This window comes from Anoplophora glabripennis, unplaced genomic scaffold, assembly GCF_000390285.2.
Source record: "Anoplophora glabripennis isolate ALB-LARVAE unplaced genomic scaffold, Agla_2.0 scaffold449, whole genome shotgun sequence".
NCBI lineage: Eukaryota > Metazoa > Arthropoda > Insecta > Coleoptera > Cerambycidae > Anoplophora > Anoplophora glabripennis.
The window spans coordinates 1-23,972 of NW_019416560.1; the positions used below are offsets into that span (position 1 = coordinate 1).

General features: G+C 33.6%; 1 protein-coding gene across 1 annotated transcript in view; it reads right to left on the bottom strand.

The window, feature by feature from the left end:
- Positions 1-7: 7 nt before the first annotated feature.
- The window catches only part of LOC111691705, a gene marked incomplete at its 3' end in the record, with an annotated part of 110,709 nt that continues 86,744 nt past the window's right edge, over positions 8-23,972 (bottom strand). The window contains exons 5-7 of the mRNA XM_023454940.1: positions 22,378-22,614; positions 7,698-7,917; positions 8-88 (exon numbers count right to left, since the gene is read on the bottom strand). Coding sequence (XP_023310708.1) covers positions 8-88; positions 7,698-7,917; positions 22,378-22,614 — 538 coding nt within the window. The remainder of the gene's footprint in view (positions 89-7,697; positions 7,918-22,377; positions 22,615-23,972) is intronic.

The window sequence follows — 23,972 nt, forward strand, 5'->3', positions numbered from 1 at the left end:
CTGTGGTATTATCGAAAGTAGTTACTAGAAATTCGCATTTCTTCCCGTGTTCTATGTAGGTTGGAGATTCTTTGTTGACATAGAAGATCTGTAAAAGATTACAAATTGTTGATAATAAATTTGACTGACGAACGTAGTGAGTCAGAAAATCCATGCGACCATCATATACTATTTTTTCTTCAAATGTTATAAATTGTAGGCAAAATTATTAACATAACTAAGAAAAAAACAAATTTTAAATAAAGATTGTAACATTGAATATTTTATTATTTGTCTGTATATATTTTTATACTTATCGTTACCATAGATACGTACTTGCATCTATCAAAACAAATATTTATGCAATGGATCTTTAAAAGCAGTTGACCCTAGAAATATTGTCATGAGTACTGATATCGCAAAACTGGAGGATTCTTAAATGATGTAAATCTTCACAATTGTACTTTTACTATAAATATTAATAATAAATAATAAATATAAAAAAAATAAATGTNAACTTTAAGGCACATTTGCCTGACGTGTATGTTGTAAGATGACATTTCCAGTTTCCATGAGACCAGTAGTAATTCAAGTAAATACTGAATAAGCTATAATAATAGTATATTATGATATTAGGAGAATAAGTGACACTTTATTTGCTAAGCGTGGAAAGTTCACTACGTTCAGACAATCTATGCGAAGCACATAAAGTATCTTATATACGTTATAAATTCTAGGTAAAATAAAGTAAAATAAGTAAGAAAAAAACGAATTTTAAATAAAGATTGTAATATTGAATATTTAACATATTTCACTGCATATATTTATCGTTACCATAGTTACGTACTCAAAATAAATATTTAAAACTAGTTGTCGCGTCGGTTAAGGACTGAAAATGAGTATAGAAGTGGCTGATGAACCTCCCCAGGTGGTAGAGGTGGCTAGAATAGCTGTAGACTGCCGACGAAATCTGGTGCAGTATATGAAGCTGCCTTTGTCAAGTTAGAGAATTGGTGTACTGGAAAAAATGTAACGCAGTACTCTGAGACGAACTAGTGAAGATGACAATTGATGATATTGAAAACATGGGATCTTTGCTGCTAATTAAAATTATTCCTAACACTAAAACTATTAAGAATAGAACTTGTACCGTTTTGGGGGATGAATATTTAAATAAATATAGAAAAGACGTTAATTTGTGCAAGTAATGGATCTTTAATAGCAGTTGACCCTAGAAATATTATCATGAATACTGATATTGCAAGGAGTTGAGGATTCTTAAATCTTCACAATTGTACTTTTACTATAAATATTAATAATAAATAATAAATATAAAAAAAATAAATGTTCATTTTTAAAATTGTATTCATAATACTATAATGTGTTATACAGTGTGTATCATCCAACTGGAATAAATTCAATAATAAATAAATGAGGGCGTTATCGAAAAAACGCTCGGATACGTCGATTAGTATTTTTAGTTGTGCATTTTTTTCAACAAAAACTTTTTATACAGGGTGTGTCATGTAACAGTGGTCAATACCAACTTTCTTATTTTAAATACAATACTCTGCATATTATTAAATTTTTGAATTCTTCAGAAAATTCTAGACATATTTCATGTACAATGTCCTATATCTATCTTCAACTGTTTCGGAAATACTAAGTGTTTTCAGATTTATTGCAAAAATTAACATTAAAAAAAGAAAACTATTTAATTACAGAAATTCGCTGCAACACCACACTAAATACTTATTTCCCATTTAACTCTTGATAATGAGAAAGTAAGCGAAAACCATTTGAGAGTTCCTTTTTACTGATATGAAATAAACAAACTATAAATAGTTTTGTTTATTTTTGTTTAAAACGCCTGGCCTTAGCAACGTGTTGTCTGCCTGCATGACAGTAGTTGTCAGTGTTAGTCGTTTGAATTTCGTTAACTGCATATCAGAAAAATGGTTCATTTAACAGAAATGCGCAAAATTACAATTCTACAAATTATTAGTTATGGAGATAACACACGGACGCAAATGAAAGTTTCTCGCTTATTTCATGAAAGATTTCCAAATTTGCCGCCATATCCCAAGGGACAATTAGTAAAATAGAAAAGCAGTTTCGCGAGCTTGGACATGTAAGGCAGATAAAAAGCAGCTGCCAATGCAATAAGTGATGATACCAAATTAGATATTATGCTTGAGTTTGAGGAAAACCCACATAATTCGAGTTGAAAAGCAGCCCCAATGTTCGATGTTTATCGATTATTCGAATATTAAAAGAAAATTAAATGCATCCTTATAAAATGAAACCAACTCAGAAGCTCATGGAAGACGATTTTGATAGGAGAACGTATTTTTGTGAACAAATGATGGCAATGTTAGATAACAATGTGATCCAATTATTAGAACATGTTTTGTTTTCTGATAAGTGCACCTTTACACTTCACGGTCATGCTAATAATCAAAATAGCCGCTATTGGTCTAATGAAAATCCTCACTGGATTACAGAAAACGTACGCAATACACTGAAAAGGTGAAAAGGTTTGGGCACGAATTGTTGGAGATCGTATCATAGGTCCCTTTTTCATTGATGGCAATATGAATGGCGATAATTATTTGCATATCCAGATCCAGCAAACCCACAAATTCCAACGAATATGATATGGTTTCTGCAAGATGGAACACCGCCCCATTACCAAATCAGTGTCCGGCATTACCTCAACCGAATATTTCCAAATCGGTGGATAGGGAGGCGAGGATCGATGGAAAGGCCAGCACGATCCCCTAATCTGACACCATTAAACTTCTTCTTATAGAGATATATCAAAAGTATTGTATACAAAACTAAACCCCTCGACTTCACTAACTTAAGAAGACGAATAACGCTTGCGATTAGATCGGTCACCCCTAAATGTTGAGTAACATTACAAGAAATTTCTATGTAGGATTAGGATGTTGCCAAGACATTCGCGGCGAGCACTTTGAACATTTCCTACATTGACAGTGTTTATAAATTTAATTTATAATTGTTTCTTTTTTTTCTCTTCCTCCTTTTATTTTTATATTTAATTAGCATCAAGCTTATTTTTGCATCTATGTAAATTTATATTTTATTTATTAAAAAACACATGTCTTGAATCGGCACGATTCCGCATGGAAGGAAGAAAGGAAGCGACAAGGAGTAAAAACAAACGACACGTATCCTAGGTGTAAAACAGAGCTCACTAATTCGAAAAATTAGCTAACAAACGCACACATATTCAGTACCTGTGCAAACTCTGAAATAATCAAAAGAATAACTACACCGAATTGGTAAGTACCTACCGATTCAATTCGATTTTCATTTTGTTAATACAGTCCATTTATTTTCTTTTTTCTTCTTATACTGAACCGCGTGATAAACAGTATTACTTATTAGTTTTTGAGCGTACTCTAGCGAATTTCTGTAATCAAATAATTTTCTTTTTTTAATGTTAATTTTTGCAATAAATCTGAAAACACTTAATATTTCCGAAACAGTTGAAGATAGGTATAGGACATTGTACATGAAATATGTTTCTGAAGGATCCAAAAATTAAATAATATAAAGGTGTTGCATTTAAAATAAGATAGTTACTATTGACCATTTACATGACACACCCTGTATAAAAAGTTTTTGTTGAAAAAATGCGCAACTTAAAATGCCAATCGACGTGACGGAGCGTTTTTGCGACCACGCCCCCATTTATTTGTTATTGAATTTATTCGATTTGGCTGATACACACTGTATATCTTTACACAAATAGGTACCTATATAAAAAAAATTGTTAAATTTTAGTTTAAAACCATGTTATACTTTAAAATTTTAGACAAAACAGTGAAACGAATGAAAATTTAATAAAAAAAAATAGAACAAGCATATTGTATTGGTTAATCATGGTTTTAATCAAAAGACTAACATTTTTAAAACATAATAAATAATAATACCTATAAGATGTAACCAAATTTTAATTAATTCTTTTACATGTTAATTTTATTTCCAAATAATATCCATTTTATCCTCAATTGCACTTATATTTACAACGTTATAGTATTCTTACTCAGATTATACTCCGAGCAGTTATTAGAACATTGGAGAACACTCCTATATCGCAACATTGTATACGCTACCACGATTCAAAGCGCCACCTATGTGAGAGTATAAATACCGGGAACAAACTAGAACTCTCTCTCTTGAATTCCTTTCTTTGCCTTTGTCGTTTGATACAGGCTCTCAAGAGAAAATTTTTGTAATTGTTATTAATGTTTAATTGCTTTTGCTTATTTAATATTTATGTTAAATTTATATATTTTGTTTTTACTGTAAATTAAATATAACCTATTCACACTAGGTGTTGGAGTAGGTTGTAATTTTTTATTAGCAGCATAGAGTAGAACAATTTTCTGCTTATAATTCTGATATTTTTTTAGCTTGTGGTGAAACCTGAAGACCTTTACTGTTCTGGTGAGGTATACATACAGGGTAGCCCATCGAAAACGTACCGCAAGGCATTACAGGGTAGTAATGAACTTTTCGGCAAAATCCAAAAACAGGTAAAGTTTGCTTCTGAGGGGGACAACTTTTGGCGCAAAAAGCATAGCAAAATCTTCAACCCCCTAAGTGGGGGTGCCATCCCCCAAATTTTTTTAAATGGGAATGGGGGTCAAGTGGGGGGTCATTAGAAAGGGCTTTTAATTCTCTATACATCGATTCTTACTTTTTGAAAATCGATCCATTATTTTAGAAAATATGCAGCTTTGAAAATACGAACAATATTTTTGACGAGAAATGCGAAAATCGATTTAATTTTACTTCAAAACTTACGGTATTAGCTTGGTAAATTCCTTCAAAAGAATTCGCTGTTTTTTTTTCTGATTTGCGAATTCTTTAGCCTGATTTTGGTGAGCAAAAAATTGTCCGCTTTTTGTTTCGTATTTAGATAGGCCACAAGAAGTTGCTAGATAACTGTCTTGTGACTTGTAGTTGAAGAGTACCAATACTGCCGAGTCTTTTAAATTGATTAATTATGGTGTACTCAATTCCAGAAAGAGTAGAAATTATTGAGCTTTTTTTCAAAAACAATGAATGCGGAAATCGGGTCGCCGAACTGTTCAACCAACGGCATCCTGAGAAACATGCGTCTGGAAAAATTGTTCGCGAATTGGTGGCCAAATTTCGCGAAACTGGCTCCGTTCATAACAAAAAGAGGCAGGTTGAAAATCCGGTACTAAATGAACCTACGGAAATAGCGGTATTGGGGCAAGTGGCAATGGATAGTACGCTGAGTACAATGCAATTGGCTACTGCGACAGGAGTGAGTCGTACAAGTGTCCAACGAATATTAAAAAAATACAAATTCCATCCTTATAAGATTCGGCTAGTGCAAGAGCTAAATGAAGACGATTTTGATCGTCGTTTGCAATTTTGCGAAATAATGACTGAACGAGCGATAAACGATAATTTCCTCTTTAATGTGTGTTTTTCGGACGAGTGTACGTTCTTCTTGAATGGTTTAGTGAATCGCCATAATTGTCGTTACTGGGCTGATACCAATCCAAGGATTTTCCATGAGACACACTCCCAACACCCCCAGAAGTTGAATGTATGGGCAGGTATTTTTGGAAATTCCATTGTAGGTCCTTTTTTCCTTCCTGGAAATTTGACAGGCGATATGTACTTGGATTTACTACAAAATGTCATCGACCCAGCTCTAACAAATATCATAGAGGACGACCCTGCTTACAATGAACACGAACTGATTTTCCAGCAAGACGGAGCTCCTCCACATTACTCGCTCAATGTGCGCAATTACCTAAATGAGACGTTTCCAGGACGCTGGATAGGACGAAGAGGTGCAATTGAGTGGCCCCCTCGGTCACCCGACTTAAATCCTTTAGATTTCTTTCTCTGGGGGCACATTAAAAGCAAAGTTTACAGCACTCCACCTGATACCTTGGAAGATCTGCGAGGACGAATCATTAATGTATGTCGCGAAGTAACACCGCAAGTGCTCCAGAATGTTCGACAACGGTTTGAAGACAACCTCTATCATTGTACAAGTTGGCGGACATTTTTAGCATTTACTTGACTAATACTGTAAGTTTTGAAGTAAAATTAAATCGATTTTCGCATTTCTTGTCAAAAATATTGTTCGTATTTTCAAAGCTTCATATTTTCTAAAATAATGAATCGATTTTGAAAAAGTAAGAATCGATGTATCGACAATTAAAAGCCATTTCTAATGACCCCCCCCTTGACCCCCATTCCCATTTGAAAAAATGTAGGGGATAGCACCCCCACTTAGATTTTGGTATGCTTTTTGAGCCAAAAGTTGTCCCCCTCAGAAACAAATTTGACCTGTTTTTGGATTTTGCCGAAAAGTTCTTTACGGTACGTTTTCGATGGGCTACCCTGTATAATAAACACTGGCCTCGCTTTAGTTGACAAAGTAAATCTTTGGGCTCTTAGCAAATAATACTGGATGGCGTCTACAGAGTCGTTGCATCGCAGCCTGGTGATGGAATGAGAGGGTAAGTTACAGTTTTTCTTTTATTTAAATCTGAATGCAGCTTACTTTCCTCAATTCTTATCATAGCTGTTAGTTATTTCACGAGACTAGTAATTCGTTATTTGAAGCATAAAATTATTTAGACTTTACATTTTGTTTGTGTACCATTTAAACCTTTAAATATTTTATATTCAATATCACCTTAACCTAAGACACTTACTGTATAATGACTTTATTTAATTATTATTATCGTCCTTTATTTCATTTTCGTTTAGTGTAAATAGTGTAAATATAATTATAATCCATAAAATCTTAAATTTTGCAACCTCTGGACCTAACAACACATGTAGTTGAAAATGGCTATTGTTATACCTAATTAGATCTTTAACTTCAACTAATCTAACCATTTAGTTTTCCCTTTTGTAACTACTGATCAAGTGGAACATCTCTACACAAGGGCGGTTCTTCACCACCGCTACAGGACAATCCAATATATTCTGTGAAGAAGGTTCGTCATAGACGTTACCAGCCAAGCTCAACTGGTCACCCGACAGAGGCAACACCATCACATCAGTTGGAAACGCTGTCTTTGAAGGCAACTCCCCATTTGACACCAGCACATCTTCAGGATCAACATCACTGCTTAAGATACGTAAGACCTTGTCCACCTTGCCTTGGTCATATATTCTATTGTAAAGATCAGTTGAAATTTGTGAAACTTTTATGCTAATTCTTATTCCAACTCTAAATTATAAAAATTACCTTTCTTGTAAACTCATATTCCAGTTATTGTAAAGAGCGAGTGTTGTGAAAATGAATTTTTTTAATTTTATTGTTTTAAATTGTTATTTTTGCCTTTTTTTATTTGACTGTCCTAAATTACCAAAATTGTAAGTAATATCCACTAATAAATATCTATATCTTATTGGACTAGATACAGTGGCGCCCTTATACAAGCGTAAATTTGAAAATAACACTCTACACCCCTGACTTACGTAGGTAGCTAACCTTGCATGCTTATTTCTTGCCGGTTCAAACGTAAAACTGTTGCAAAAATTGTTATTTAAGTATAATATAAAAATTAACCTACTTAATCCCTTTATATACTCCTTTAATTGGTATATTAATTTATGTCTGATTTGTTTTAAAGATCCAGAGTGTAAAGACACCACAAATTTTGCTACAGTTCACTTACCTCTATTTCTAGTTCAAAACCAGGCAAATAGGACAACGGCAGAGGGTGAAAAGGATTGCCGTAGGGCGAAGTATGGAACTTCACTAGTAGTTCCGGCCCGCTGCTAATAATTTCCGGAATCGTTTCACCACTACACAAATGCGCCAAAGTTGTGGCCGAGGGGCCCCAACCATCCAGTATTTCGATGAAATCTTGCATCATATTGCACTGATCCCATATTCTGTAACTAGAAAAGTATTCGCCGTTAGTTTGTTGCAAAAAAAACACTTTATATACGCAGGAACGGTAAATATGTTATCTTTGAAGGCAGACATTAACTATGCAGATGCAGAATCGTTAATATAATTTTGAATATAATAAAATTTCAAAACGCAATGTAGACAGAAAAAAATTCCTCTTGAAACGTAAAGTTTAACCAAAAAGTAGAAATATAAAGAGTCAGAGAAAGCAAATAAAATGAGACAGAGATAGTAGTGTAGTTTAAAGGGTTACGGAAGATGGTGACAGAGAATGGCGGACACACAATTAATAACAAAGTATTGCCATCTCACAATCAGTAGAACCTCCAGGACATCTGGTGTTTTCGACGGTTACATTTCACAAGGTCCGTCTAATGGAAATTCGTATAATATTTTGCATTTGCAACACAGGGTGTTTTTAAATGAAGTAGCAAAATGGTATCAGTGAATATAGAGCCAAAAATAAGAGGATTGGAGTAAAAATACCTTATATGAAAGTTGCATCCCTGAGGCGATATACCCTCTTAAAGGAGGGGATTGAAATTCACATTTTAATTTTTCATTTAACATGAGGAATGTTGGAGACACGAAACTTGGTATGAGCATCCTACTAATAGACAACTTTTCAACATTTGTTCGATCATTGGCGTATTTTATAAAGGAGTGAAACAGTCAACCCCATTGCAATATTTTATTAGAAATTTTTTATATGATTTATTGCGCAACTTTTTAACATTTGTAATTTTTCGATAAAACTGATAGTTTTCTAGTAAAAAAATTAGATACGTCATCGTTCACTAAAGGGGTAATTGCGAAAATTTGTAAAAATAAAGTAGGCGGATGTCATAACAAATAAATTGTTATTTATCATATTAATAAATTGACACTTTCTGTCAACCAATAATTAGTACCAATTGATTAATTTATTATCAGAATAATTATGGCAAATAATATTTATACCAATGACGAATATGTCGACATGCTCCAAGTGTTTTTCGAATCCAGAAAAAATAGTAACGCTGCAGTAAGATTATACCACCAAAGATATCCAAACCGACCGATTCCTCATAGACAAACATTGGCCTCGGTGGAAAGAAGGCTTCGCGAAACTGGTAAAATTCAGCCCAATCGTGAGGGTGCCGGAAGAAGGCGTAATGTCCGAACTGTTGAAACTGAGGAAGCTATACTGGAACATCTAGAACAAGACTGTGGTACAAGCACAAGACAGGTGTCCAGGCAACTGCAAGTTTCTCACAGTCTTGTGTGGAATGTAGCTCATGAAAATCTTTTATACCCTTTTCACCATCAACCCGTGCAAGAATTGAATGACCCTGATTTACCTAACCGCGTGGATTTTTGTCAATGGTACATTAATATTTCCAGGCATGACTTAAATTTCCTAATGAATATACTTTTCACCGATGAAGCAAATTTTCCTAGAGTAGGTGCAGTAAACCTTCATAATGTTCATTCATGGTCGGAAGAAAATACTCATGAAATATTTGTTTCAAGATGTCAACATAATTTCAGTTTAAACGTTTGGATGGGAATTGTAGGAAATACTCTAGTAGGTCCTTTTATTCTTCCACACAGGCTTGGAGCGGCCGAGTATCTTAGATTTTTGAACGAAAATCTTCCAACATTACTTGAGGATGTACCCCTCGCTACACGTCAGGTGATGTGGTATATGCACGATGGGGCGCCTGCACATAGTACACTTGCCGTTAGAGAATGGTTAAATTTAAATTCGCTAGATTGGTCGTGGTTGTGATGCCCCTGTTTGTTGGCCTGCACGTTCACCTGACTTAACGCCTATAGATTTCTTTTTGTGGGGCCACATAAAACGTATTGTTTATGCCACTCCTGTTGCCTCTTTAGAAGAACTACGCTTAAGAATATTTCAGGCAGTAGATGACCTTCGCAATAACCAAGAACTGTTTGTGCGAGTGCATTATAACTTCAACAGACGTATGCAGCAAAATGGAAATTATTTCGAGAAAATTTAATTTTGCATTTCTTCTTTTTTGTTTGTACTAAATTTTACTTCAAATAAATAACTTTACCTAATACATGTCCCATAGTCATAAGTTATCAAACATTTTTCATTAATTAATAGCAAATTATTCTTAACGTTATTATTAAATTACCACCTTATCGACAGAAAGTGTCAATTTATTAATATGATAAATAACAATTTATTTGTTGTGACATCCGCCTACTTTATTTTTACAAATTTTCGCAATTACCCCTTTAGTGAACGATGACGCATCTAGTTTTTTATTCCTTTATAAAATACGCCAATGATCGAAGAAATATACCAAGTTTAGTGTCTCTAACACTCCCCATGTTAAAGAAAAAAATTAAAATGTGAAATTCATATAAGGTATTTTTACTTCAATCCTCTTATTTTGGCTCTATCACTGGTACCATTTTTGCTACTTCATTTAAAATCACCCTGTAATAACTCAACAAAATCCACAAAACTCTCAACTCAACTCCACAAAAAAGTGGAATATCTAAAAGACAAGACCCTTGTATCTATATGTTTCTGGGATTGCTGAATCCGAATCCGGTGTTCGTTTGACTCGAGTAGCTCTGGTTAAAGGTCACGTTTTTGGAGTCGGTGAATCCAAATGGTCCGGTTGATCCGATCAGGTCTGTGTTAAGGTCCATTCAAGGTCAAATATAGAGAATTAATTGTCAACAAAGTAAACCAATGTATCTATACGTTTTTAGGGTCGCTTAATCCGAATCCGGGGCCCGTTTGACCTCATCAAATCTGCTAAGTTCTACACTCAAAACACTCAAGTATTTATTTATGCGTATTAAAATTTGAGTAACAAATAATATTATAGAAAGAAAGCTTTAACTCCAAGCCCGTGACTTTCGAATTTATTGTTTTCACATGACAAAATTCTAGTATCAGTAAGCCTAACTGAGTAAGCTTTAACCAATATGGCCGTTAATGTTTCAATGCCTCATGTACATTAATTCACACAGTGAGTCCTTGTTCGTTGAGATTCTTGAGAAAAGTTTTTCAAGAGATTTTTTGCTTTAATAAACCACATGAAATCACTACATCTCACTATTATGATATCGACGTTTGTGGTTTGAGAAGTGTACTCAACGAAGTACTCAAATTTTAATACGTATAAATGCTTGAGCGATTTGAGTTTAGAACTTGAGGGTATTTAGCAGACCTGATCAGGTCAAACGGACCACGGATTCGCCTTCAGCGACCCCAAAAACGTATAGACATATTAGTTTACATTATTGGCAATTGATTCCCTACATTTGACCTTGAGCTGACTTTAAACCGGATATGATTTTGTCAAACGGACACCGGATTCGGAGTGCGGCAACCCCAAACACATACAGATCTATGGGTTTACTTTGTTGGCAATTGATTCTATACATTTAACCTTGAACTGACCTTCAACCAAAGCTAATCGGATCAAACGGACCCCGAATTCGGATTCAGCGACCTCAAAAACATATAGATATGTTGGTTTACTTTGTTGGCAATTGATCCTCTATATTTGACCTTGAACTGACCTTAACCCAGAGCTAATCTAAGACTTGTCTTTCGGACATTACACTCTTTTTTTGTGGGCTGTGTAATTATAGATCTTAAACCGTCTGGCCGTCCTTCAACAAGTTGTTCAACACAAAACATCTAAGCAGTTCGTGAGAGTGTTGCTGAGAGTCCAGGAACATCAATTTGACACCGTGGTCACAGCGTATTCTCACGATAGATTTGCATCCTCATGCTTACAAAGGTCAATTGACTCAAGAACTGAAGCCTACTGACCACGCAGAGCAAAGAGAGATCGTTGAATGGATTATGGAACAACAACAGCTTGACAAAATCAGTTTCAGCGATGAGGTCATTTACATCTTGATGGCTTCGTTAGTCGACAAAATTGTCGCATTTGGGGTTCAGAAAATCCACGTTGAGAAACACATACATCCACCCACAACGTGTCACTGTTTGGTGCGGATTTTGAGCTGGAGACATCATCGGACCATTGTTCTTAGAAAAATTATAATCCAGTTTTTTTGTGCCTAAAATGTAAAATATGGACGTAGACGACATGTGGTTTCAACAAGGCGGTGCCACATACCGCACAGTCCGAGAAACAACTCAATTACTGCATGAGTCATTTCCTGGTCGTGTAATTTCCCGTTTAGGTGATTAGAATTGGCCGCTCGGAACACGCGAGCGAATTAATGCCGTTGGACTGTTTTCTTTGGGGTGTTTTTGAAGTCTACGGTTTGTTTTACTACTACTATTTTAAAATTTGAGATTTTCGAAAAAATAAATACACAAAAGTTGTTACTCTTGGTTTTGGCATTTATGGGACATCCTGTATACCTCAAACAGAACCCACTCGCATATGCCATTGATGTCAACACCTAAAGATGTGGGCATTTTTCGTCTAATTTAGGTGTCACTTCGATATGTAAGTATCTCTCTCCAATATTAATCAGAAAGAACGTGACGCTATATTAAAACTTTTGTATTATGCTATTAATCAAAATTAAACACGGACCACGCTCCAAAACTTTGAAACAAATTAGTGAACTTAATGTATAAACTAGTTTACTGACATCCAGAATGTATAAGAGTCATACATTAATTTGTGTCTAATTTGTGAAAAATGAATTATGGTAAGGTAAGGCTATATCGCCTAACTAACAATAAGACTAAGGGAAACTGAAAATACACTGCGTCAATTTCAAAACATCCCCGATTTAATATCGAAGAATTAAGAAATATTAAGAAAGATTCTTTCATATCTGAATAGAATCCTTTGGGTTGTACTAGTATAAAGGTTCATATAGTAATTAGAATATAATACAAAGTCGGAACCACATTAGTTGGTCTGCTCACTGCTGCCAGGTACAAATATGTATGAAGATATTCTCTTAATTTTTCCAAACATAAAAATGGGAAAGTTAAGGTGGGGTGATAGCATGAATTACTTATCAATCAATACTACCACATAACAATAACTTTAGAAACTATGCCGTCAATTCTTGTTGGTACAGGTGAGTACACAGGTAAGCTAAACCTGTCCAACAAGGGGGATGGTTTTCGGCAAAACATTTTTGTACGGCATTTCTGAAGTATATAGGTTATACAAAAAAAATGGACCTCGACCTAATGCAGTACAAAAATAGCAAAACCGGAAGGCCAGGAAAATTTTTGATTTTCCGAAAATTTTGGCCCGGTTTTTGGTGATTTACTACAGTACGTCATTTATACTGCAAGTTTTGGATCGATACATAGATAAGTTTTTAAGCTACGCCATATGTACTTGCTGATATAGGGGTTAGGAATACAGGGTGCAACCCTCTTTGTAAGTAGCGTATGGGGGGTGATTTGAACCAACATCAAATTCACTAATTTTAATTCTATTTTATAAAATAATGACATTTTTGGCCATGCCGTACATTTTTCATGAAACATGTGCTTACTATAGGACAATTAATTTCCATCTGAAAAGTAGGATTTCACTGTGAAAAATTTTTGTACGGCATTAATATGGCTTCTAAATGGCTTGAAATATATTTTTGCAAATAAGTATTACTTGCAAAAATTGATTTTATTTTTGCTAGTATTTTATCCTTAATACAAATTATTTATTACTGTACGGCCTTTCTATAAAACCATAGGTCGATATAAAAATTATTAATAAATTTAAAAAGCTTAAAATATATACATACAATTCTTTTATCACAAGTACATAAGTAAAATTTTTTCAAAATCCAAAAAATTATTATTAAAAAATCAATAAAATAATCTGCATTCGAATATTTTTTAAAAAATTTGGAATTATTTTTATTTTAAAATTAAAATTACCGCTTCGAGATTCTAGCTGGCCATCGAAACATCTTTCTCTGTCTCTTTTTTCTTTTCGGCGTGTAAATTTTATGTGGTTTTATTTATGTTTATAACCAACAATCTTAAAGTTGTTCTTGTAACAAATGCACTTTTACATTATTTTTACTAACTTACATACTAACTAAACATATATTGTATGCCACTGGCTTCGTCACAATTTTTGCATAAATAAATTGTTCAAACAATTGTAACAGAAGTTGCAAATATGCAAATCCGAGGGTACTGTTACTTCAAAACATATATTATATCACTGTTTTAAATGTAAGTATTTATATAGGAATTCTCATGAATATTGAGTTAAAATTAATTCATGTTTATTATTATATTTATTTAAAAATAATACTTTCTTGCACGAGTGAATTGTTCCAACGAATATGTACAGCATTGCAATTTTCATTCTTTATATTATATTTCTGATGAAAATTTGTAAATGCCGTTATTAATGACCTAAAAATGTAAAAAATTTAATGAAAAATATTATCAGCTTTGTAAAATCTACTAGTTAAAAATGTACGGTATTGGTTTTTTCTATTTTATTTACTCATGGAAAGTCAATTGCAGCCATAATATTTTGAATATAACATTTTTTGTTTATAACAAAGAATTTTCAAAATATTCTAAATTTACACAATTTATTTATTTGTTTTTTAATTCGAATTTTTAATTTGTACCATTAATTATAACCGGCCATGATTTAGTACGATAGTTTTTGGTTATATTTTATCAAAAAAGTGGTTGCCGTAATTAATGATCTTTTCGAAAAAAAATAAAGCTCAATTCCAAAATACAAGTAATAATTGTTTATAAACTTTTGCATTAATCATAATTTTCAGACGGTATAGTTGCTAAGAATTATTTGGAGAGTTAAACAATCATGTAAAATCGATGCCGTACATTTTTCAATGACTTGAAACAATGGGGGCTAAAATGGAGGGTTGCGCCCTGTATCAGCAGATACGTACGGCGTTACTAAAAAAGTTATCTACGTATCAATCCGAAACTTGCAGTATAAATGACGTACTGTAGTAAATCACCAAAAACCGGGCCAAAATAACCTATATACTTTAGAAATGCCCTACAAAAATGTTTTGCCGAACCCCCACCCCCCTCCCCCCTTTGGTGGGCAGGTAAGTTATTGTTATATGTGGTAGTATTGATTTATGCTGGGTCAAATGACCCCTTGAAAATTTCCGATGGGCTTGTAGTCTAATATTTATCGGTACAACTCCCTAATCAAACCAAAACGATATACTAATTAGAGTAAAACATATAGAATATAATTAAACATATAGAATATAATTGAAGCCATGTTTGTACACATAAATAATGTTTCCCTGTGAAAGCCTATTCAACATACCAACTAGAACAAAACAAGAATATTTATCCCAGATATTACAAAATGACTAGCTCTCCACCGAGGAACAATGCAAAACATTAATTCCATCATGTATGCTGAAATCTGTTGTCCTGCACAATATCTCATTAAACGAAAACCATATGCGAGGCATGCACGGTGTGATACAAATTAAATACTTTTAATGCGAAGGTATAATCTTGCTCAGCTTATTTTTTGTGTTTTGTTTGTTTTTCCATTATCATATGTTATTAAGTCCTCTTCATGTAAATGGATTCGTACAATTTATTTGAAAATAAAATTATCCTTGCAAAATATTACTTGTTACATGAACAGGATAAACAAAAAACAACAAAACAAACACATGTCTCCCAACTTTTTATAGTCACTTTTTATCTGTATTATTCATTAAAGGAATCACGTTAGGAACTAACGAAATTAAAATTTATTCAGACATGTACGGTAGCTACGTAAATACCTCATTTACTGGAACATTTTAAGGAGTCTGTTATCTAAAAGAAATCGTTAATTTAAGTACCTTCTACCTGCAAATTACATTTCAGTGATAAAATATGTATTTATTTTCGAGAAAATATATAATAATAATTACAAGTCGATAATATATTTGTAAAATTATTGCTAAACATACCTAAAATCTAAACAGTAAGACTGTTGCGAAGTTTGTGAGTAAGTTTAATTTTCTTAACATTTTTTTTAGAGTGAAAGAGGCGTCGGTGACAGTATGTGAATTATTACCCTAAGATGGGTATCGGTAATATACAGGGCTGGAAAATCCACACTGTCCATCTGCCTTTACATGAGAGCGACAAAGAAAAGTAAAGAAATCCGTGCGATAGACAAGGATGGCTATAGTGAAGACGTTTCATAATCTGAATAGTCATCGCCCGTTTCGGGTTAGAAGTGGGAGTGACTATTCAGATTATGAAACGTCTTCAATGTAACCATCCTTGTCTATCGCACCCATTTCTATGACTTACTTTATCGCTCTTACGTAACGGCCGATGTACCTACCATGGGGACTTTCCGAACCTGTATACGAAAAAAAGTGGTTAAATAGTTTCCGGGATGGTCATTCGTCGATTTAGACTTGATCTTTGGCTCAACACCCTACTATTGAAAATAAGAAATACCTTAACTTGTTTTGCAGACTTTCGTGGCTTCTTCAGAAGAAACTTCGAAAAGAGAGAAATTAAGTCCTCTAGCTGGTATTTATATTTGCTGTGTACAGGATGTCTCAAACTCGATAGTATGGGCCTACTGTGAAGGTACAAATAATTTAAATAAAATTTGGGATAGGTGGTGTTAAATAGGATGAGGTAAGCTCCATTTTCAATTGAAAGTTTTATCTGTGAGATTTGACAGAAGAGACTAATGACGTCATCAATTATATTTTTTACAGGAACATACCCAATTTTTTTTCAGTTAAAAAGCTCTCTTTTTTCTAATAAGTTTTATTAGAGAAATTTTTAATTGAATGTTCATTGTTTAAAGTGAATAAATGTCAGAAAATACTTGTCATTACTCGATACGAACGTCGAACGTATAACTTTTGTGCTTACAAAATGTCTTCTCATTCAGAAAAAGTTGATATGTTGCTAATTTACGGCGAGTCACAAACAAATTCAAGAAGAGCTATAGAGTTATATCGAGAAATGTATCCAGAGCGTCTCATTCTTGATCATAGAACCTTTACAAGATTGAAGGCGACCTTGCGACGAAATGAAGTTGTATTTTCTGTTCGGAAAAATCTAATAATTGACCGAAGGGTAAGAAACAATGTTAATATAGTATTTTCGAACAATATAGTATTTTTCGAACAAAATCCACAAAATTCTATACGGCAGGCCAGCCGGGAAATCCAATGGGTATCATGACTACAAAATTCACAATTTGGAGTATTTGACTGGGTGTCACATTGTAAACTGACTTACCTAATTTTATAGCACAAATTGTAATAAATGTAAAAACTGTTGATCAGAACCTTTTTCGCAACGCTCTTTGGACGGACGAAAGTCGGTTTGTCAGTAATGGTTTGCCAAATAGGCACAACGAACACTACTCGTGCATTGAAAATCCTCACATTGTAAATCCAGTTCAAAACCAAGGTCATTTTGGAGTAAATGTATGGTGCGGCATCATCGGTAGGTATTTAATTGGGCCTTATTTTTATGAACATACATTCAACAGCGCGAGTTACCTACATTTCCTACAAGAAGAACTTCCTGCACTTCTGGAGAATGTGCCTTTGCAACTAAGGAGAAACCTATGGTTTCAGCACGACGGGGCTCCACCCTACAAGGTCAGGATTGTGCAGCGATATTTAGATAACACTTGCCCAGAAAAATGGATTGAGCTTAATGAACCTATTCAGTGGCCCGGAAAGCCACCAGATCTAACACCCCTTAATTTTTTTATGGGGGGTTTTATAAAATAAGGTTTACAAAACACCTTCGCAAGATATTAATCATTTGAAAGAAAAAATTACAAACGCTTGTAATGAGTTAAACGGTGAAATGTTAATAAACGCAGCCCACAAAGAAGTCAGGCAAGGATTGGATATTGAAATGAGAGGTCATATAGAGAATAGATTGTAATTTGTATGTAGTATGAAAGCGTTTGTCTTATTTTTTAAGTTTACTTGTTGTTATCACCTTTTGTTTTAACTGTAGTAAATAATTATAGAGTTTAATCCTTTTATATATTCTTAATGACATTTATGCACTTTAAACAACGAACATTCGATTATTTTCCAACGACTACTTGATCCTTCCACCGCTAATATGATTTTTAAGTGGTAAGTATTTATTTTGAGACTCTTTAGGGCGATATTGCTTATAACTTTTAAACGGGAAGTAATACAGGAAAATGTCTCTAATAAAATTTTATTAGAAAAAGGAGAGCTTTCTAACTGGAAAAAATTGGGTATGTTTTGGGAAAAAATATAATTGATGACGTCATTAGTCGTTTCTGTCAAATCCCAAAAATATTTTCGATTGAAAATGGAGCTTACCTCATCCCATTTAACACCACCTGTCCCAAATTTTATTTACATTTTGTGTATCCTCACAGTAGGTCCATAGGAGTTTGGGACACCCTGTATGGTGTTCCGGTGCATGACGTTAAGAACCAAAATATCGGCACACAAAAAAACTCGAGTGCGAAGATGTATACTTTGGTAGTGATACTCATTTTGATGTCAATAATCGACAAAACACACTCTTAGTCAATACTCCAGTCGGGTTAGACAAAAAAAGGGCTTAACCGGGAAAAAATTAGGGACCTCAATTTTATTGTTCTAACCTTTAGGGGGGGGTCAATACTAGTGTAAATTCAAAATCGCGACTGAATTCCAACCCTGCGTCAGCCGCCATCTTGATTTTAAGGAAAAATCGTTTTTGCTCAATATCTCGACCATTTTCAACTTTACAACAAAAATGGTAAGGGCTTAAGTTGTTGAAAATACGATTTCCTACAACTTCTTTTATTACAAATTTGATCGTGCGATCGATATTTTTCAAGTTAAGGGGGAAAATAGTGACAAAGTATAATTGTTGAATTATCTCGTTTATTATTGACTATACGACATAAATGTACATAAACAAAGTTGGAAATAATTATATTTTCTACAATTTTGATCTCTTTGATTTTTTCGCTACTACCAATATTTAAGGACCTTGCGGGTGTTGGTTTCAAAGGAATTGTTTTTGCTCAATATCTCGGCCATTTTCAACTTTACAACAAAAATGGTAAGGACTTAAGTTGTAGCAAATGCGATTTTCTACAACTTCTTTATTTACAAATTTTATCGTGCGATCGATATTTTTCAAGTTAAGGGGGAAAATAGTGACAAAGTATAATTATTGAATTATCTGGCCGAGATATTGAGCAAAAACGATATTTCCTTAAATTTAAGATGGCGGCTGACGCAGGGGTGGAATTCAGTCGCGATTTTGAATTTACACTACTATTGACCCCCCCCCCCTGAAGGTTAGAACAATAAAATTGTGGTCCCTAATTTTTTCCCGGTTAAATGACAACCCGACTGGGCTACAAACTCAAAGCAAAAATAGAAAAATAAACAAATGATAGAGAACAAAGAAAACCCTATACGACTCCTAACGACAAAATTTACCCTAACTTTTTTATGCCTTGACTTTTGACTGAAGAGTACGAAATTTCAGAGTTTTTTAGTAAAAAAGGTATTCTTGGTTCAATTAGTAGAATGTTCCATTTGTGTGTAAAATAAGTTTAAAAACAATGTTACATGTGTTAAACACCGAGAATCGAAATTGTCAATATTTTTTACCATCGCAGCTTTTGAATAAGAAAAATGCGTTTGGCGTCATTTGCATTGGCAGTTCAGTTCTTTACTTTTTGCGAATTGTTATCAGTCGAAAACATTTTACGAATTTAGGGATAGCAGATAATCATAATACCCATTTCTGGTCAGACGAAAAATCCACGGGCAACACGGCGCACAAATTTTGAAAATAGATTTGCAATAAATGTGTGGACATGAATTTTAGAGGACCAGCTACTGGACTAATTCAGTTTCCCGTTTGTCTGAATGCCGAAGGATACTTAAATTTTCTGTAAAATGATGTAAGAGAACTATTGGATGATACACCGTTAAAAATTACTATTGAGATAAAGAAAGTTTTCAATTATTTTTATTAGTTTATTTTATTACTATTTAATAATTTCAATTGTTTTTTTACTTAGTCAAATAATAATTTACTAAAAATAATAAATTGCTGTGAAAATAATAATTCGCAAAAAGTAAATAACTGAACTGTCAATGCAAATGACGCCAAACCCGTTTTCGTTCTTCACAATTCGGTACGATAGAAAATATTGACAATTTCGATTCCCGGTGATTAACACATGTAACATTATTTTTAAACGGATTTTACACAAAAATTGAACATTCTACCAATATGGACCAAGAGGACCTTTTTTTACTAAAAAACTCATACTGTAATTTCATACTTTTCAGGCAAAAGTCAAAAATGTCAAAGCATAAAAAAGTTATGGTAAATTTTACCCCCCTCCCCCCAGATTTGGAACTTATGTGATGAAAATTTGCAAATTTCGTTTCAGTAGCGGACTAAGTACGTAAGAGTTAAGCTAGTTACGAAATTTCATAAATTTATCTTAACTGGTTTCGGAGTTATTTAGAAAAAAAAACTTTAAGTTGCTATAACTTCCTTAGGAAGAATTTTTGGACCCACGTTTATATAAAAAGTAATCTTTTTGACATAGAACACACTGTAGAAATATTGCCCCCTAATTTCGGGACACTCTGAATACAGGGTGTCACCTGTAAGTGAGGGGTCAGTTTTTTACGAGCAATAGTATGTTTCCCTTAATACGAATCTGAAATTATTTTTTTTAATTAAATAAATACTCGAGTTATAATTACTTTTTTAAACTGTGCTTTAATTCTTGTGTACGCCGTCACTGACCTGAAGTTGTATTCCTCACTGCCAGCGTTGCCAGTGGCTTACCAACTACATTATGCGAAGTTAACAAATAATTTAGCAAGTTGTTTTTGTATAATTTACGGACTTGTTATTTTAGAATCATCACATTTTTTTTATATCATTGTGGTAGAAGAGCCGAACTTGTAAAAAAATCTGTTTCTAAGTAAAAATAGATTTACATGATTTATTAAATATTAACTATTATTGGTACGTAAATACGTTACTAATTGCAAATACATATATTTCTTTTAATCAACTGCCACACAGAGAAACTAATGAAAAATAGTTTTTAATTTTTTTTTATTTTTACATGATTTATTATTTATTTATTGGTATGTAAAAATATGCTATTAATTGTAAATAAAACTAATTTTAAAATACTTATTTTAGCTGCTTAAAAAAAATAACAATAAAAAATAAATGAAAATACTAATCTAATTAATATGAAAACATTTTTTAATCGCTTCAAGTATTTACAAACATTTATGTATTACTGTTATTTTAAGCAACGCATATTTTACTTCGGAATGTCAGTCTCAATGACCTGCAACACTGACCTAAAGTTGACGCGTATGTAAGAAATACCCTTACGTAGGGGAGGAGGTGCAACGGAGGAAAGCCTCCTTGTTCTGTTTACATGTCAATGTTGCAGATGTTCTGATATGACGAGTAAACTCGTTAAAAACAAACTGCCACGTTAATTCGGAGGAACGGGATTGTCCAAATATATCGTTCTCATTTAGTTTCCGACTATATCATTCTGTGAAAAGCTGTTCTCATATAGTACTCTTGTTTGGTGTAAGTGTATAACATTATAAAGTTATTTATTTTAGTGTTTAGTGACGGTACAGTGTATTATGTTTTCTTTTTTCAAGTTTGCAAGTGATATTAATCAAGAAAGAGCTGATATGATTCTACTGCAAGAAGACGATATCAGATGGATTATCCCAAAGAGCAATATCTCACGGCGGGTGATACGAAATTTGCTTTTTAATAATCTTTTCGTTAGATTATGAGATTTGGCAACTATGCACAGCCCAGTCGTCAGTTGTGCATGCGCTGCGACTAACAAGCGCCGTTGTTTGAGATCATACTAGCTTGTCCAGAGGCGGAGTAGCAAAATTATTTAAAAAAGATTTAAAAAAAGTTTTCAAGACGGAATTTGAAAAATAAACTATTGATACGTGTTTCTAAAGGTCAAAGGTAGCCTCTGTGTAATTATGACCCCCACTTAAAGTTATACCCTATATACACTATACACTGCTTCCAGTAAAAAGGAATACCTGTATAACTTCATTTGATGAGATTTTATGCCTTTTGAATTAATTTGAGTTAATTTAATGCCTTTAAAGTAAACTTATTTAGATCAAAGGAATATTTAATTTCTAAAATCGATGAACTTGTAGTTCAACCTTTGAGCTGTTAACTTTTGATGAAAATTTTATATTAAAATATTTTTTATTTTGAAACCCTTTACGGAAAGAGGCAATCTTAAAATAGCGATTTACTCTACCACAGGTCTGTTACTGTTATTGTCAACACTGTCTGAGTGCCTGTCTGAGGAGTTGACGACCCCTGTTTTAATTAACTAACTCTGTAAGAAACCTCATCGGGAAACAAATTATGAAAAGCAAACAAACCACCTGACAAATTACCGAACTTCCTGGCTGCTCACCTCAAGACCCTGTCGCTGTTATCAAACTTGCTCACATGCTCCTTGTAATGAAAATTGGCTTGCCTGACGGCAATTAGGGCGTGCTTTCCCGGGGGAACGTTCCGCTCCCGAACTCTGTAGTGGCAGCTGACGTTCCTGGGATATATCCCCGGGTAGTTGGGGGACTGGATGCGGCACAACCTTCTGGAGCAGCCTTCCAGCAGTCGGTCGCAGTATGAGCCACTGCTTAACTTGCCTCTGAAAACACAATAGATACTGTACATAAATAGTTTAAAAGAACAACTAAGAAAAATAATATTCTGAGTATATCAACAAACACGCAATGTATAGTTTTTCCGATACCAATTGAAGAACCAACATATTGATAGTATGTACCAGGTTCCGCCGCTGACGCAGCAACTCGACTTTGAAATATTTGAAAATCTTGTTCCCGTATTTATTTAGCCATACCCATATACAGGTCTGGTCGAACTAAACGTGGAGGCGATAGAAATGTATACGCTCAGTTGAAGAATGTGGGCGCTGGCAAAGGAAAACGATTACAGTTGCATTGGGCTACTGGGCAATAAATCACAACAGATGACAAGTGGTTGATAAATTGCCCAGCAGTGCAGTGCAGCAATGCGGAATTTGGTGTGATTCAGGTAATTCTAATTTATTATAGGCACCTTCTATGAATCATTCATATTACAATTGCGAAAGGGAGAAATAAGAGGGATATTTTGTTTACTAATATTATTACAACATGGCATTTTGGAGACCTTTTGAAACGGAACAAAACGAAATTTACCACCAATATAATAAAATTGAGGACATAAATAATTAAAATATGTTGTTGGCCAAATGAACATATAATAGAAATTTTATACACACTATATACAAATTATTATAATTTTTTACCTTTAGCTAAGCAGAAAATTTTTTTAGGGACGCCTATGAAGCTCATAAATTTTATTACCAGACGTTTTTTGCATGTACAAAAACTTCGGAAACACTATAACCTTGCTTGGTTTATTAAATTTTCTTGCATTTCGAAGAAATAAACTAAACTTTTGCTTTTTTTAAATCTATATTTTGACTTCGTTTTTAAAATAATGCATTAATATTCTCAATTACAATTTTTTTACTTGTAAAACTTATAAACTGTAACTATAACATTTTCAATAAAAACCATTCATTTACATTCCACAGTTTTATCTAACAGAAACCATCAGTAATTTAAACGACTTCAATTATTTGAAATTGGCAGATAAAAACATGGCGTCTTCTACAAGCAAGTTAACGAATCGTCGGTATCATTACGTACCCACGCGTCTAACAAATCTAATTTGTTCAATTCAACCTTCTTGACATTCGCCTTATCGTTATCGAAAACTTTTTTGCTTACGCTAATTGGCTCCCCCCTAATTGCCTGCCTCTTGGGAACTAGAAGCTGGTTTTGCTCTTTCTTAATTTGTGCCTTTTGTATAAAAATTAATTAAAGATTACTTGGAAATAATAAATCGGTATATTATTAATTAGGAATACACTTCAATGGTTTATTTTTACACAACATTGCATTTGCTTTAACTTTCTAGTAACTTCTACTAACTTCA